This window comes from Crinia signifera, chromosome 1 (genome assembly GCF_055691185.1).
Source record: "Crinia signifera chromosome 1, ASM5569118v1, whole genome shotgun sequence".
Taxonomy (NCBI): Eukaryota; Metazoa; Chordata; class Amphibia; order Anura; family Myobatrachidae; genus Crinia; species Crinia signifera.
Window position 1 is genome coordinate 435190200 of NC_139217.1, and position 14469 is coordinate 435204668.

Consider the following 14469-nt stretch of genomic DNA (forward strand, 5'->3'; position numbering starts at 1 on the left):
TTTTCCAGGTCACATGTGGATTTTTAAAATGTGACATTTGGTGATGCACAGTGATTCTGCTGGGTGACCTGGAAAAGTGAACTGTTAGTGGTCCTTTAGGACTGACTTTGAAAAACACAGATTTAAACTAAGCAAAAATATGAACAGCCATAGTCAAAGGTTTTGAAAATGACACAAGTATTGGTTTTCAGACAGGTTGCTGTTTTTAGACCTTTTAGTCAGAATACTGAAATAAAATTACAAGAATTTCATAAGTGTCAAAAGCTTTTATTGACATTTACATAAAAGTTATGTAAAGAGTCAGTATTTGCAGTGTTGACCCTTCATTTGATCTCTGCAATTCGCCCTGGTATGCTGCCAATCAACTTCTCAGCCACATACTTGCCTAATCAATGCTTGGAGAATTTTTGTTTGTCCACTGACCTTTGAAGAGTGACCACTATTTTTTTCTTTATATACGGTTTCTTTTATAGCGCAGCATATTCCGTTGCACTTTACTATTGGAAACAACAGTGATAAAACAAACTGGGTAGTAACAGACCAATTGAGGTAGGAGGGCCCTGCTTGCAAGCTTACAATCTGTAGGGATAATGGGAGGGATTCATGAGGATAGGATTCCATAGCATGGCAGTCACACCAGATTGCAAGACAGTCCTAATGGGATGCAATTAGAATGCTACTGGAGATTAGGTGGGTGTTCCGAAACATGATATGCTTGCCTGAAGAGGTGAGTTTTCAGGGAAGGCTTGAAAGTTTGGATGCTTGAGGAAAGTCTTAATGTGTGTGGAAGGGTATTCCTTAGGATGAGTGCTGCCAGAAAAAAAGTCCAGAAAAATGTGAATGGGATCTAGTCAAGAGTGTGGATGAAAGTTGCAGATCTTGTGCAGAGCAGAGAGGTCAGGTGGGGATATACTGTATTTTAAAATAAAAATAGATGTACAGATGGAGCCGGCCTGGTCTTTGCAGGGGATGGCGGCAGAATCGCCAGCCGCCATCCCCCTTCAACCGCCATCTGTATCTGCGAAAGGGGATGCGCGCGCATCCCCTTCCGACGGCGCTTCCCCCACGTCCCCACCGGCTTGTCGGCGGTCACCCGGGGTCCCCACCGCCTCTCCCCCTAACCCTGTCCGTCTCCCTGAAGCTGAGACGGACAGGTTCCCGTCGCCCCGCCGCCTGGAAACTGAGATGTGCGTGCGCGTGAGATGCACGCGCGTCTCAGTCAGATGGAGCGCCTTCTTGCTGGCGGATCGCCAGCGGTGACAGTCTGGCGATTCGCCAGCAAGAGGGAGCCCGGCTCCATCTGAATGTTGGTGTAGTCAGGTTACTGGCTTCGTATGTGAGTAGAAGTATTTCACATTGAACACACACAACCATTAGAGGGACTGACAGACCGGATCAGCAGAAGTTGAACGTCTAACCTCGCAGCTGCATTAAAAATGTAGTGGTTAATCCTTTCTTAGGAAGACCGGTAAAGAGACTATTGCAATAATCAATGCATGAGATAATGAGTGCATGGATTTGAGTTTTTGCAGTGTCTTGTGTAAGAAATGGTCAAATTTTGGATATGTTTTTCAGATGAATGTAACATGATTTACAGACAGATTGAATATGAAGAATAAAGGACAGTTGAGTTTGGGGTGGCGAGATGACATTCAAGATGAAACGGAAGAAAGGCATTCAGAGACACGAAGCAATACTGATGGTGACAATTCAGGAGAGGATAGATAGATTTGGGTATTATCAGCGTACAGATGATACTTGTGACTAATTGTAAGTGAGCCCACTTCCTTGGCTGAAAAACAACCCCACAAATTAATGGTCTCGGGATGCTTTACTGTTGGGATCTCAAAGGACTGAGGTAGCAGTCATCTTTCCTTCTCCAGACAAGCATTTATCCAGATGCACCAACAATCTGAAAGGGGATATATATCATAGAATATGACTTTACCCCAGTCCTCAGCATTCCAATCCCTGTGCTGTTTGCAGAATCTCATTCTGTCCCCGATGTTTTACCTGGAGAGAAGTGGCTTATTTGCTAACCTTCTTGACACCAGGCTGTCCTCCAAAAGTTTTCACCCCATTGTGTGTGCAGATGTACTCACAACTGCCTGCTACCATTCCTGAGCAAGCTCTGCACTTGTGGAGCCCCGACCTACACAGCTGGATCAACTTTAAGAGACGGTCCTGGTGCTTACTGTATGTTCTTAGGCACCCTGAAGTCACAACTATTAAACCTTCCTCCTTGAAGATCTTGATGATTTGATAAATGGTTGAGGTGATCTCTTATTAGCAGCTATATCCTTGCCTGTAATGCCCTTTTTGTGCAAAGCAATGATGACTGAATGTGTTTCCTTGCAGTTAACAGAGGAAGAACAATTAAGCAACACCTTCCTCTTATAGCTGTTATTCCAACTCAACCAGCATGCCAGAGTGATCTCCAGCCTTGTCCTCGTCAACACGCTCAGCTGTGTTAACGAAAATATCACAGACATGATGTCAGCTTGTCCTTTTGTGGCAGGGCTGAATAGCACTGGAATTAAGGGGCCGATTCAGACTTGCTTGCTGGCCTGCGAGTGCTCGGTACTAGCCAACCGCTGAATGCACGCCATTACTTCACAATGCATCATTTTCTAAAGTTTGGCCTTGGCTGTAGTAATAACATTAATTCATGGCTCTTGCTTGTCAGAATCAGAAATATAATGTAAGAATTACATTACGCCTTATGGTGTCCATACATGGAGCGATGTGCTCTGTACTTTTTGTACTAGATCACATCGCATCTAGTAAAAAAGCATGTGATGTGCTTTGCGTGCGAGCCCACATCGCATTGGGGAAAATGCACTGTGTATGGGCACCTATAGAACTGACAAACCAAATGTCCCAGATAAAATGATGTAAAGGTGGGGATAACCGTCATTATGTTTATTCTACAGTTCCATCATTGCTCGTTACACTCAATCTTACAATAGCATTTGGATCTTGTTGCATAAATGTTTGGATTACCAACATCTATTATATTAGATAATTAATAGGTTGAAAGATTTGGCTAATTCTATGTGCTGCTTTTTGCAGCTGCATTGGCAAGCAGCGAACCATAGCAAGACATCCATTATTAACAAACAAAAAAGTGCTCGCTCTTTATGGCTGTGACTAGGTTCCTTCCATGCTAGCTAATACTGGTTACTTGGCGCATCCTGTCTGGAGATGTACAGTGCCAAACCTTCTCTGGCATGCCAACAGAACCAGGTGAACATGGCATATAACCAAGATTATCAACGCATAAAACAAAAAAAAACTAGATGCCTTATGCATAAACCCATAATCTACAATTTTCAGCATGTCAACAACATATTAAAGTGTTGTAAATTATAATACCACTCATTAAGCATAAGAACGGATTTAAATAGTTAGTCTTAAAAAAGTAAATACCTTTAGAAATAGACTTGCACAAGGAATAAATACACAGCAAGTATGACAAGATAAATAGATTACAGCAGATATCCTATTTAAGATTATGTTCCTTCACTGCTTTTGTGTATTCCTGCAATTTTACTAAATATATAGATTTAGCTTTTAAGATTATGCATATGCTTTTTAACCACATCATTCCATTATCAGACAGATGCTTAGAACTCTCCAGCCGTGATGCAAACAATAACCTGAAAATTCAAAAACATTACATTGAACACTTTGTTTGCATCAAGTCTGGAGATCGCATTATCTTTTTAGAAAATATTGATCAGTATAATCTATACAATAAGCGAGAAAGTGTGTGTGTGTTTGTATACAGTACAGTACGCGTTTGTCTATTTGTTTGTTCTTTATGCACAGCAAGCGTTTTGCTCCTAGGTCCACCAAATTTGTCATGGTACTGTAGTGTAACCAGAAATAGGTGGTAGGAAAGCCAGTAAGACCCTTAGAGTCCTGGGAAGGGTCTTTCACCTATAACAGGGACCTTAGTGCTAGACTCGCACACCAGTACCTTGTGGCCATCAGGACTTAAAGCTCAATCGATAGGGGCTTACAGGATTGCCTATAAACCACAGATGATTAGCTGGAGAGTAGAGGGCTGGACTAGAACACACAGGTAATGGCCAGGAGCAGATTTGGACCTCAACCGCATAGTCAACACACAGTAAGATGGAAAATAGTACAGCTGCAGTGTTGCAAACATACAACCCTGGCTATCAGAGAGTGAGAGAAGCAGTACCCCAGGGCGGATGACCTGCAGCTCTTAATGTTAGGTTTTTGGCAATGTTTAAACTTACCCGGGCCATGGAGATCTACATAATGGCCACCGTCTAGGATGTGAAGTCACTAAATCTTAGTTCTAGGGTGGCTCCTTAACTAAACGCTAGCCGCTGCACATTTACCGTGGTGAGAACAGGTCTGAATTAAGGTCCCTAAGATTAAACAAAAGCCATGCCAACTCAGCTTCTATAAGTAATAGCAATCCAGGAGGAGACTTCAGAGGAAGTACAAGCATGCTTGGCAACTCAACATGAAAGACAAGCAGCAACTTGAGAAAGAACCACTCAATGCAAGGCTAGAACACCAATCTGCTGATGCCATTCGACATGTAGCATCCAGGGCCACAGGGAGCCCAGCTGCAAGCCAAACATGTCAGTCAAATCAAGGTTGCACAAAGTGCTAAATCCAGGGTTATGGAGTCCCTAGCAGCCTCGAGAGTCATGGGAGCATGTGAGTGTTTCCTGCGCCCCCTTCTGCCAGAGCCCTCCGCTGGTCTCCAACAGCTCTGCCGCAGCTCAGTGCCCGTGACGGGGCACGGGCTGGCGCATTGTGGCGATTCAATTGCCAGGAGCAGCTCCATTGAGAGCTGTTCCATATGTGTATATGTAAAGTACTAGTGAAATATATGCTTAAAATATATGCAGAGTAGCAGATTGCTGTAGGATTTCAGACATATCTGTGCGCGGATGGTGCTCATTCACCTTGATTTGGACAATACAGTGTTAGGAAATTTTTTGTGTATCTAAATTCTTTTAACACCAACAAGCTAAACAAATGATGGATAAATAAATGTTTTAATTTTTCATTGAACCTTAGATTATCTGTCCAATTTGGCTGGTTGGAATGAAAATCTGGTAATGTCTGGGAAAAAAATTACAATCAACCATGTACTACCAAAACCTGGAAAATGGACAAAAACAGTCATTTGCCTAAACTGATTCAACCAATTTGTATGAATGACCATTTTTGACTGGAAGTAAACAGTCAATAGACATTTGCTTCCAGAGATGGCCATATTTCCATTCCAACTAGTCAGATGGGAAAGATACATTTATACAGAGAAATGTCCCTAAAACTTAAAATAAAGTTGATTTTCGTTTAGTTCCATAATTTCTAAATGTCAACAAATATTATTTTCTCAGTAAGAAACCCAGAACCATTAATGGAAAAACAAGTTTTGTTTTTAAAATGAACTATTTAAGATTTATTTGCGGAAAGCAAGACGATTCATCAAGGTGTTTCAGAAACCTTGAATTCTTCCGACAGCTGAATTATGTTTGAATGATTGAAGCTGACAGAAACCTAATGAACTCATAATTCATTTTAAATGTGCAACAAATTTATAGGATTTCGAGAAATATTAATTAATTTAAAATGGATTTCAAATGCAGAGTGATGTAAAGAAATTTATGAGCAGCCTCCAAAAACCATATTAGCACATTTGATTCTGTTATGACTTTATAAATACAAGTGCTGAGTTATAGCCGGCAGCAAATCAAGCGACTGGGTATAAAATCTGCACTTAGAGAAAAACCTTTTTGTGCCATGGGGAAGTAAATGCATGCTTGCTTACTTTCTAATAGTCCGCTGAGGGAGAAGTCCGGAGTGGAAAACAGGTGTGCCACATTGCGGGGCGAGATTTCTACATCATTAGGCACCACCCTAATAACAGTAAAAACCCACCAATTGCAGGTCCTTGGGGAAAGTGTGGGGCTAAAGTGACAGTGATTCACATGATATAGCTCCAACACAGATATGTAATTATTATTCTATATAACTAGACTAACAAATACACAATACAAAGAAATAAACATAAGATATGCTGTTTACAATTGTACATCTGTCATCTACACCCTATAGGAGGCAGCCATTTGTGGACTGTACCGAGACAGTGAGACCACTATAACATGGCAAATGTTCATACAGTAGATACTAAGTAGCTGACTATTAGCCAACAAATCAGAATTAGCATATAAAGCAGGGCTGGGCAATTGTGGCACTCCAGATGTTGAGGAACTACACACCCCAGCATGCCATCAGTTTTAGCATAGCCACATAGCAAAACTAATGCTAAGCATCCTGGGATGTGTAGTTCCTCAACATCTGGAGGGCCACAATTGCCCAGCCCTGATATAAAGGATAAAAATAATAAAACATTGTGTACACTGGTAGATAAAAAAACCACTGTATTAAAAAGAATAATAATAATTTTAAGCATAATTAGGGATAAGTTACTCCCCACAAGGCAAACCTATCAGAGGTTGAAAATTCAATATTTATTACACAGTGATTTATCCATAAAAGAGGAAGTAGTATACATAAAAAAACAAAAACAAACAAAAAAATCTGTCCATGGGATGTTCATATGTACAGCAGCACATTTACAATGAGTTTCGTCTAGTAGTGGGTAGACCATGATGGAGTCTACCTACTAGACAAAACATGTTAGAAATATTTATTAATAGTATTCATAAATAATAGTGGCAACAATTATTCATATTGTTACAAAATAAAACCAAAAGGGAACATATATAAATACATAAGTTACCCACCTAGCAGAGCAGACATGTTCTGAAAGATCCGAAGCAGCTCTGGAGTAACCGATATACAGTTTTCCAATGTCACTACCCTAGAAAGAAACAGGAAACATCTTACAGTACCATTCACACACACATATTATTTATATATATATATATATATATAACAATCTGCTTCTAACTTCCATTTATCATGTACAGTATATTCTAGGATATAATATCATATTATAGCAAGAAGCTAACTGTTTGCTATGGGGAACTTCTCTACCTATTTAGTTTATAAGGCGTGAGTCTAGATTGTAATCTCTCACAGGCATGGCACCCATGAGCTTTTCATTCCCTCACTCATACCATCATTTCCTCCCCATTGCTAACAAAGATTAATTCACAGAACTAGGGGAGTATGGGTAGAACTTTGAAGAAACATTTGGTCACCTATTACTGAACATTTTCCATCACTTTCTGGGAATTCATGAATCAAATAACACTCCACAATTCAAAGTTGGACAAATTTGTATTGTAGGAGTCATTATAACAAAGTACGAATGTGAATCATGGGTGCCGGATCATGGCACAAAAGCTGGGATTCTGATGGTCAGTACCCCAACATCGGAATACCAACTATTTAAATGCTCAACAGTCAGGATCTGGACTGACAGCGGATACTCTCACTCGTGGGGGTCCATGACCCCAATACAGGCATAACAGAAAGTATGGTGAGCGCAGCGAGCAACAAAGCCCGCAGCATGGCAAGGAAAGTGAGCCCGCAATGGGCGCCATTGCGCTCACTCCCCAGTCAGAGTACCCGCAGTGGGAAATGCGATGTCAGTATACTGAGCCGAGAATCATAGGGTCCACAGTAATTAGGTCAACATGCACAAGGTTGACAGTCAGAGGAGTTAGACATGAGCAATGTCAACAAGAGATTTTTTTGTGTCAATTTCACCACTACAACAATTTCAAGAAAAAAATTGAGAAGCCCCATACCAAAGTGTGTTATGTGCTGGTTGTACTGGTTTACACTGAGCCGACGCTTTGTGCATAGTCAGTCAGCACAGTGCTACTAAGTGCAAGTGGCAAGTAGAATTACAATTAACTGTATTATAGCACTGCCCCTTCCGCAAAGTAATGTAAGGTTCTGAGTGAGGTTGCATTTGGTAAACCGTTGCCTACATCACATCCCCACTCCTCAGAACAACAGGTACCAAGTTTTGCATGTAATGCACAAGTTATTGTATGTAGGTTGAGAATACCTTATCCGTATACCCAAAAACAGAAATATTCCAAAAAACTTGGTATATATACCAAGGTATATATACCCACACCAGAGGCAATGCTAAGCACCTTTGATAAAGCTGCAGTTGGCAGCGAAATGCGTCAGGTGGATACCTCTGCACTTCACGCCTAGGACCCTTATTCTATACAATTGCCCAGTGTGGACTTCCAGTTTCCAGGTACCCCTCCACCATCCAAACTACACTGTGTGGCGGACACTGCTCTACAGGTCTCCCCCACACGGCCTACAAACATCCAGCCAATTCAGCAGGAGGACCCTATGAGCAGAAGCCCTATTCCAGTGTTTGTCCATCTTCTGGCGGACACCGCACCCTGGACCTCCCTGGTGGATATCCAAAATAGTCCACCAGGATTAAAACTTCCAGTGGAACAGCGGAAGCCCATGGTTTACATCTACCTCCAAAAACGGCCATACAACCGTGAACACTAGTGAGGATTTACACCGATTGCTATCGAGGTGGACTTACCTGGACTCAAAGGTCATTTATTTCCGGTAAAGTGAACTTACCTGTGACCCACTGCACCCCAAAGCCTTTTACCCCTTCCCCTGGGCCTATCTCCATTGTCCTGTGGCGTGAATTTTAAACTATTGTTTTATTGTACATTTTACATGTGTATCCAGTGTTTATATATATATATATATATGTATTTTCCTTTTTAAATAGTAAAATTATTTATACCTTGAAATTGGTTTAAATTCTTTTAGCGCTGCTCACACGCCTAGTGCGTGAACCCCTTTAGTTTCTTCAACTTGTCTCTATTTCTAGCCTCCTCAGGAGGGCAAAACACCGGGAGCACAATCTCGTGGTTTAAATGAAACTTGAAACTACCTTAGGTAGAAATGTAGGCACTGTTCTAAGCACAGTCCTGTCATCATGGAAAATCAGAAACGGAGACTTGCAAGACAAGGCCCCCAATTCTGAAACTCGCCTAGCCGAAGCTATGGCCAAAAAAAAGGTACGTTTCCAAGAAAGAAATTTAAGATCAGTCGACCTTAAAGGCTCCTATATGGGGGTTTAAGTCTCATAAATCCCTGCAAAAAGGTCTGTACCTCTGGCAAAAGAGCTACCTTTTTCTGAAAGAAAATGGATAAGGCCGACAGCTGTACCTTTAAAGGACTGTAGGCTAAGCCCTGCTGAAAACCCATCCTGGAGAAAATCCAAGAGTCTAGTGACCTTGAACCTAGAGGTGTGTACCTTCTGTCATTCACACCACCTGATCTAGATCTTCCAATCATGATGGTAATTTGCTGCGGATGCAGGCTTGCGAGCCCTAAGCATAGTCTGGATAACAGCATCCAAAAAACCCTTCTTCCTTAGTAAGGAACGTCGACAACCTCAGTATTTCTGAATACCACGACCTCCTGGGCCAGTCTGGTGCAATCAGTATGACTTGTATCTCCTGCGTCCTCACTCTTTTTAGGACCCGAGGAATCATAGGAAATGGAGGGAACGCGTAGGCGAGGTTGAAACACCACGGAACTGTCATGGCATCCACTGCCCACGTGGTCCGATCACTGATCTGAGAACAGAACCTGGGAACCTGACAGTTGTGTCTGGACACCATTTGGTCTATCTCTGGGAGCCCCCAGAGAGTCACTATTTCCTGAAAGACTGATGTTGCGTCCACTCTCCTTCCAGCAGCTTTGCCCTGCTGAGGAAATCCGCTTCTACATTCCGGATCCCTGGAATGAACACAGCTGACAGATTAGGAATGTTCACTTCTGCCCACTGAAATATCTGCGAGACTTACTGCATTGCCATCATGCTGCGAGACCCGCCCTGATGATTCAGATAAGCCACAGCCGTGGCACTGTCTTACTGTATGTGTATATGTGATCCCTTCAGGAGATCCTCTGCCTGTAGAAGGGTCTTCCAAATTTCCCGGAGCTCCAAGATGTTGATCGGTAGTCTGGATTCCTCCTTGGACCACAGACCCTGCAATCTGAGGTGCAGGACCACCGCCCCCCAGCCCCTGAGACTGGCATCAGTCGTGACAACCAGCCAATCCCATGAGCAAAGGGAACACCCCATTTGCAGAAACTCCAGATCTGTCCACCAGATCAAGGAGTCCCTTGTCTAATGAGACAGCAACAGCAGTTGCTGTTTCATGATTTTTGAATTTCCTGACCAACAGGACAGAATGTTCCAGTGAAAGGTTTTTGAGTGAAACCTTGCAAACTGCAGTGTCTCGAAGGTTGCCACCATCTTGCCTAACAGCTTCACACCCTGTCATATTGTTGGATTTAAAGACTGAAGAATCAACAGGACCAACTGGCGAATGTCCACCGCTTTGGACTCCGGAAGAAAAACACGATGTAGGTATGTGTCCAAGATGTGTCCAGGTATGTGTCCAAGATCACCACCAGAAACTGAAGTCTATGAGTGGGTGTCAAATGAGATTTTGGGAGATTTAACAACCACACACTCTCTGAAAAACTGTCGAAATGGCCAGATGTTCCTGTAACTTCTCTGCCGACTCTGCCTTGAACAGGTGGTGTTCCTAGTATGAGATAATCACTATCCCCTTTAGCATGAGAGCCGCTGCCATGACAGCCATCACTTTTGTGAAGACTCTTGGTGCTGTGGCCAGGCCAAAAGGTAGGGCCTGGAACTGTAGATGAGTTTCTTCTATCGCGAAAAGCAGTAAAGACTGATGTTCTCTGCAGATAGGCACATGAAGATAAGCATCTTGCATGTCCACCGATGCTAGAAATTCTCCAGACTCTATGCTTAAAAGCACTGATTGAAGAGATTCCATGCGAAAGTGGTCCACCCACAGGTGTAGGTTTAAAAACTTTAAATTTAGAATGGGTCTGAAAGACCCGTCTGGTTTGGGGACCAAGAAAAGAATGGAATAAAATCCCTTCTTTCTTTCTTCCTGGAGGCACCGGAACCACCACTCCCTTCTCGAGAAGTGACGTTGCCGCCCCCAAGAGGGCTTTCCGCAAGCGAACTTCCTGTGGTAGGGGTGTTGGAAGAAATCTCTTTGGGGGAGCCCCCCATAGATTTATTCTGTAACCCTGAGAAATTATGGAGAGAACCCAAGGGTCCATGGTGGAGATGTTCCACATATCTCGAAACTGCAGGAGGCAACCCTTCATTCTGAACCCAGAACGGGGAGTCTCAGCCCCGTCATGCTGAGCACTTATCCTCACTCTTGGACGGGTGTTTCTTAGCAAAGGCCTCAAACAGGGATCTGGGTGCCCTCCCTTTGCTGGCGGGAGACTTTCCTTTTCCTATTAGACGCACCCCCTCGAAAGGAGGAACAAAAGGACGGCCTAAAAACCCCAAACGTGGACACTGAGTGCTTAGACATGGTGGGCAGGAAAGTGCTCTTTCCCCCCGTGGCGTGTTTTATAATGGACTCAAGTTCTGCCCCAAAAAGAAGTTCTCCCTTAAAAGCCAAGGCCTCTAGTGACTTCTTGGATTCGCTGTCAGCTTCCCTAGCCTTAAGCCAGAGAGCTCTCCTTGCTGTCACGGATGTGGCCGACACTTTTGACGCCATCTTGGTGCCTTCTTCCCCAGCCTCACAAATGTACTCTGCAGCACACTTAAACTTTTCAGCCAAGGCAAAAGCTTCAGAGTCAGGCTGGAGTTGATTACATAAGGCTTCAGCCCACTTCATCTTGGCATAGGATACCCATGCAGAGGCAATAATAGGGCGTAATGTAGAGCCCACCCCTTCAAACACAGCCTTAAGGCAGCCCTCAATTTTCTTGTCCACAGGGTCATTAAACGCAGTACCCCCTTAAACCGGTAAAGCCGTGGATTTAGACAACCTGGAAACAGGCGCATTCACTAAAGGAGTCTTTTCCCATAATTTGACATGCTCCTCTGGCATTGGGTACATTTTAGCAAATCTTTTAGGCATGAGAAGCCTCTTATCAGGGGTTTTCCATGCTTCTCCCAGTAATGCTGTCATGCCCTCACCTGAGGGAAAGGTAACAATCTCTGCGTAATTTCTTCAATACACAATGAGCTGGCACTTTATCCTCCTCTGAAAGATTTAAAGTCTGCTTAACTGCAAGGATCAAATGCTCAATTCCGGGACATAAGATGAAACTTCTTCCCTCTGGTCCCAAAAGACATCCTCAGCGCACACACCTTCCTCATCAGAATCTAAATTTAACAAAGGAGGTGTAGATAAGGGGTGTCTGGGAGAAGTAACCTCAGGGGTTTTGGCAAGCTGTTCCATAAATGCATTCAGTGTCCTGCATAACCTGCAGTAAGGCTGGGTCCTCCTGAGATTGGGTAATAGAGCCCACAAATGGTTGAGAGGGGAAAAGGGGCCAGGATATTTCACAAGGTCATCTCTCTGCCTATTTAAAGCTTGTACCAAAGCATTCATAGACCTCCCCAAGGCCGCCGCCCATGCAGGTTCAGACTGCTCAGACCTCTGGGCTTGAGCCCCACTGGGCACAGACTCACATGAGGGGCACAAATCCCCCCGATCCATCTGTTCAATAGTTAATTTAACACCACAAAATCTGCAGGTAATTAACATGGCAGGTGGCTGCTCCCTCCCCAAAAGCAGCAGCACTACACCTTTCGGTCATAATTACACACAGTGCACAATGTCAGGCGAATGTACAGAATAATGTAACCCTGTACTTATCTGTCTGCACTGCTGAAATGGATACACAGCGATCACCAGGGAAAGCGCTGCCCAAGAGAAACTTCCACTCTGAACTGCAGTGTAAATCCTCCTTCAGCTACTCAGTGTGGAGAGAAAGGGTGCCAGACCAGAGAGCAGGAAGAGACCAAGTCTCTGCTTCAGCGGGGAAGGAAGCCTATTGGTGCCTTTTCCCCCTTTAGCCGCTCCTACCAAGTGTTTCTCCTCCCCTCCAGTGTCTCCCCTCCTTCTGGGACCACATGGAAGCGTCCAGCTATGCTGAACTCCTGTAATAGGCTTCAACTCCATCTTTGGATTTCAGCCTATAAACCCCTGAAAATGGCGGCAATCATAGCGGGGGTCCGTCCCCAAAGATCCTGCCCTAAGCAGGGAGCTGGTTCAGGACTCACCCTGGGGCCCATGAAACCTCTCTTCATGGAGGTTGAAGCGCTGTGCAAAGAGGGCAGACAGCGTCCCTCTGCACACAGAGAGCTGACAGCCTCTGCTGCGCTCTCAGTGTGCATATACTATCTGTGGAAGTTACACACTGTGCCTGCACTAACTAGTGAATATTGATAAAATAACAAACACCTAGCTACTCTAACGCAGCCAGTCAGCACAGCACCCACTCCGGTGGGCAACTAAAACGAACTGAGGAATTCTGGGATGCAGTATGGAGGAGCCTGCCTCTCAAAGAAGTCAGCATAGGTGCCTTGCTCCTGCGGACCCTCCTACATCCCATGGTTGAGCTGTGTCACCAGGATGGACAAAAGAGAAAAAAAAATTACAAAAAACGTAAAAATCCCTTATCCAAAATGCTTGTGGTCTCGTACTCAACCTGTATAGTTCTAATGTCCCTATAATCTGGGAGCTGCGACTTCATCACTTCTTAAACTAGTGTATTCCAACCTCCTCCCATTATGATTGGTCCAGTAGTCATACTGGGATTGTGCTCAGAAAATCTTCTGGATGTCAGAAAACCTTGGGCGCTGTAACTGACTGAAGACTAGAACTGTGTGTGATGTCATTTGCAAATAGAAAATCCCTGCAGAGTGTATGCAGTGTATTTCTTTAAAGCGGATAAATCACAGCAGTCAATACAAATTGAGTAGCAAGCCGCAGCATTCTTTATATTTAATCATGTATTGTCTATCAGTTGTATTTTTCATGTGGAACAAAATCCATGTTAACAAAACAATGATATAAAGCACCAAGGAGCCCTGCAGGGAGAGAAGCTGTGGAAGACTCCTGTTCAATTTAGCAGGCAGTCCTAAATGTGAGATATTAGGGATCTCGGCACATGTAGAAAGCAGGTTAGATTTATTCCGTGCCTCTCCAGTCTGATCTACAGAGAAGTCTCTGTCACTGCCAGCTGCTGATGGTAACAGCGTGTCTGTACTGCCCTCACCAGATCAACGTCAGTAACGGACTTGTAGAAAAATCTTCACAGAAAGAATATAAAAGAGTTGGTTACTATTGAATGCCAAAATCACGTGCAGTGTCACTTCAGCCGTGGTTACTCATAGCAACCAAGGTATAACTGGCATAGCTTTGAAAATGGCCCATTTTGGATTGGTAACAAGAAATTATATCACATTTTTCCCTGCACACGGTCATAAATGTCCCGAATATTAGTCTAGTATATAAAATTATAAAACTAAAATTTGGCAACTTCGTTCACTAGGATGTGAAAAAAATCCCACAACTTGTAACTAATCTATATAATTGAATGATGTGTGTGTGTGTGTGTGTGTATGGGTGTTCCACGATA

At 43.5% G+C, this 14469-nt stretch overlaps 1 protein-coding gene across 5 annotated transcripts in view; it reads right to left on the minus strand.

The window, feature by feature from the left end:
* The window catches only part of IPO11 (importin 11), a 376178-nt gene that overhangs the window by 185686 nt on the left and 176023 nt on the right, over positions 1-14469 (minus strand). For all 5 annotated transcript variants that reach the window (XM_083153175.1, XM_083153179.1, XM_083153188.1 and 2 more), the window contains exon 22: positions 6804-6880. In XM_083153175.1, coding sequence (XP_083009301.1) covers positions 6804-6880 — 77 coding nt within the window. The remainder of the gene's footprint in view (positions 1-6803; positions 6881-14469) is intronic.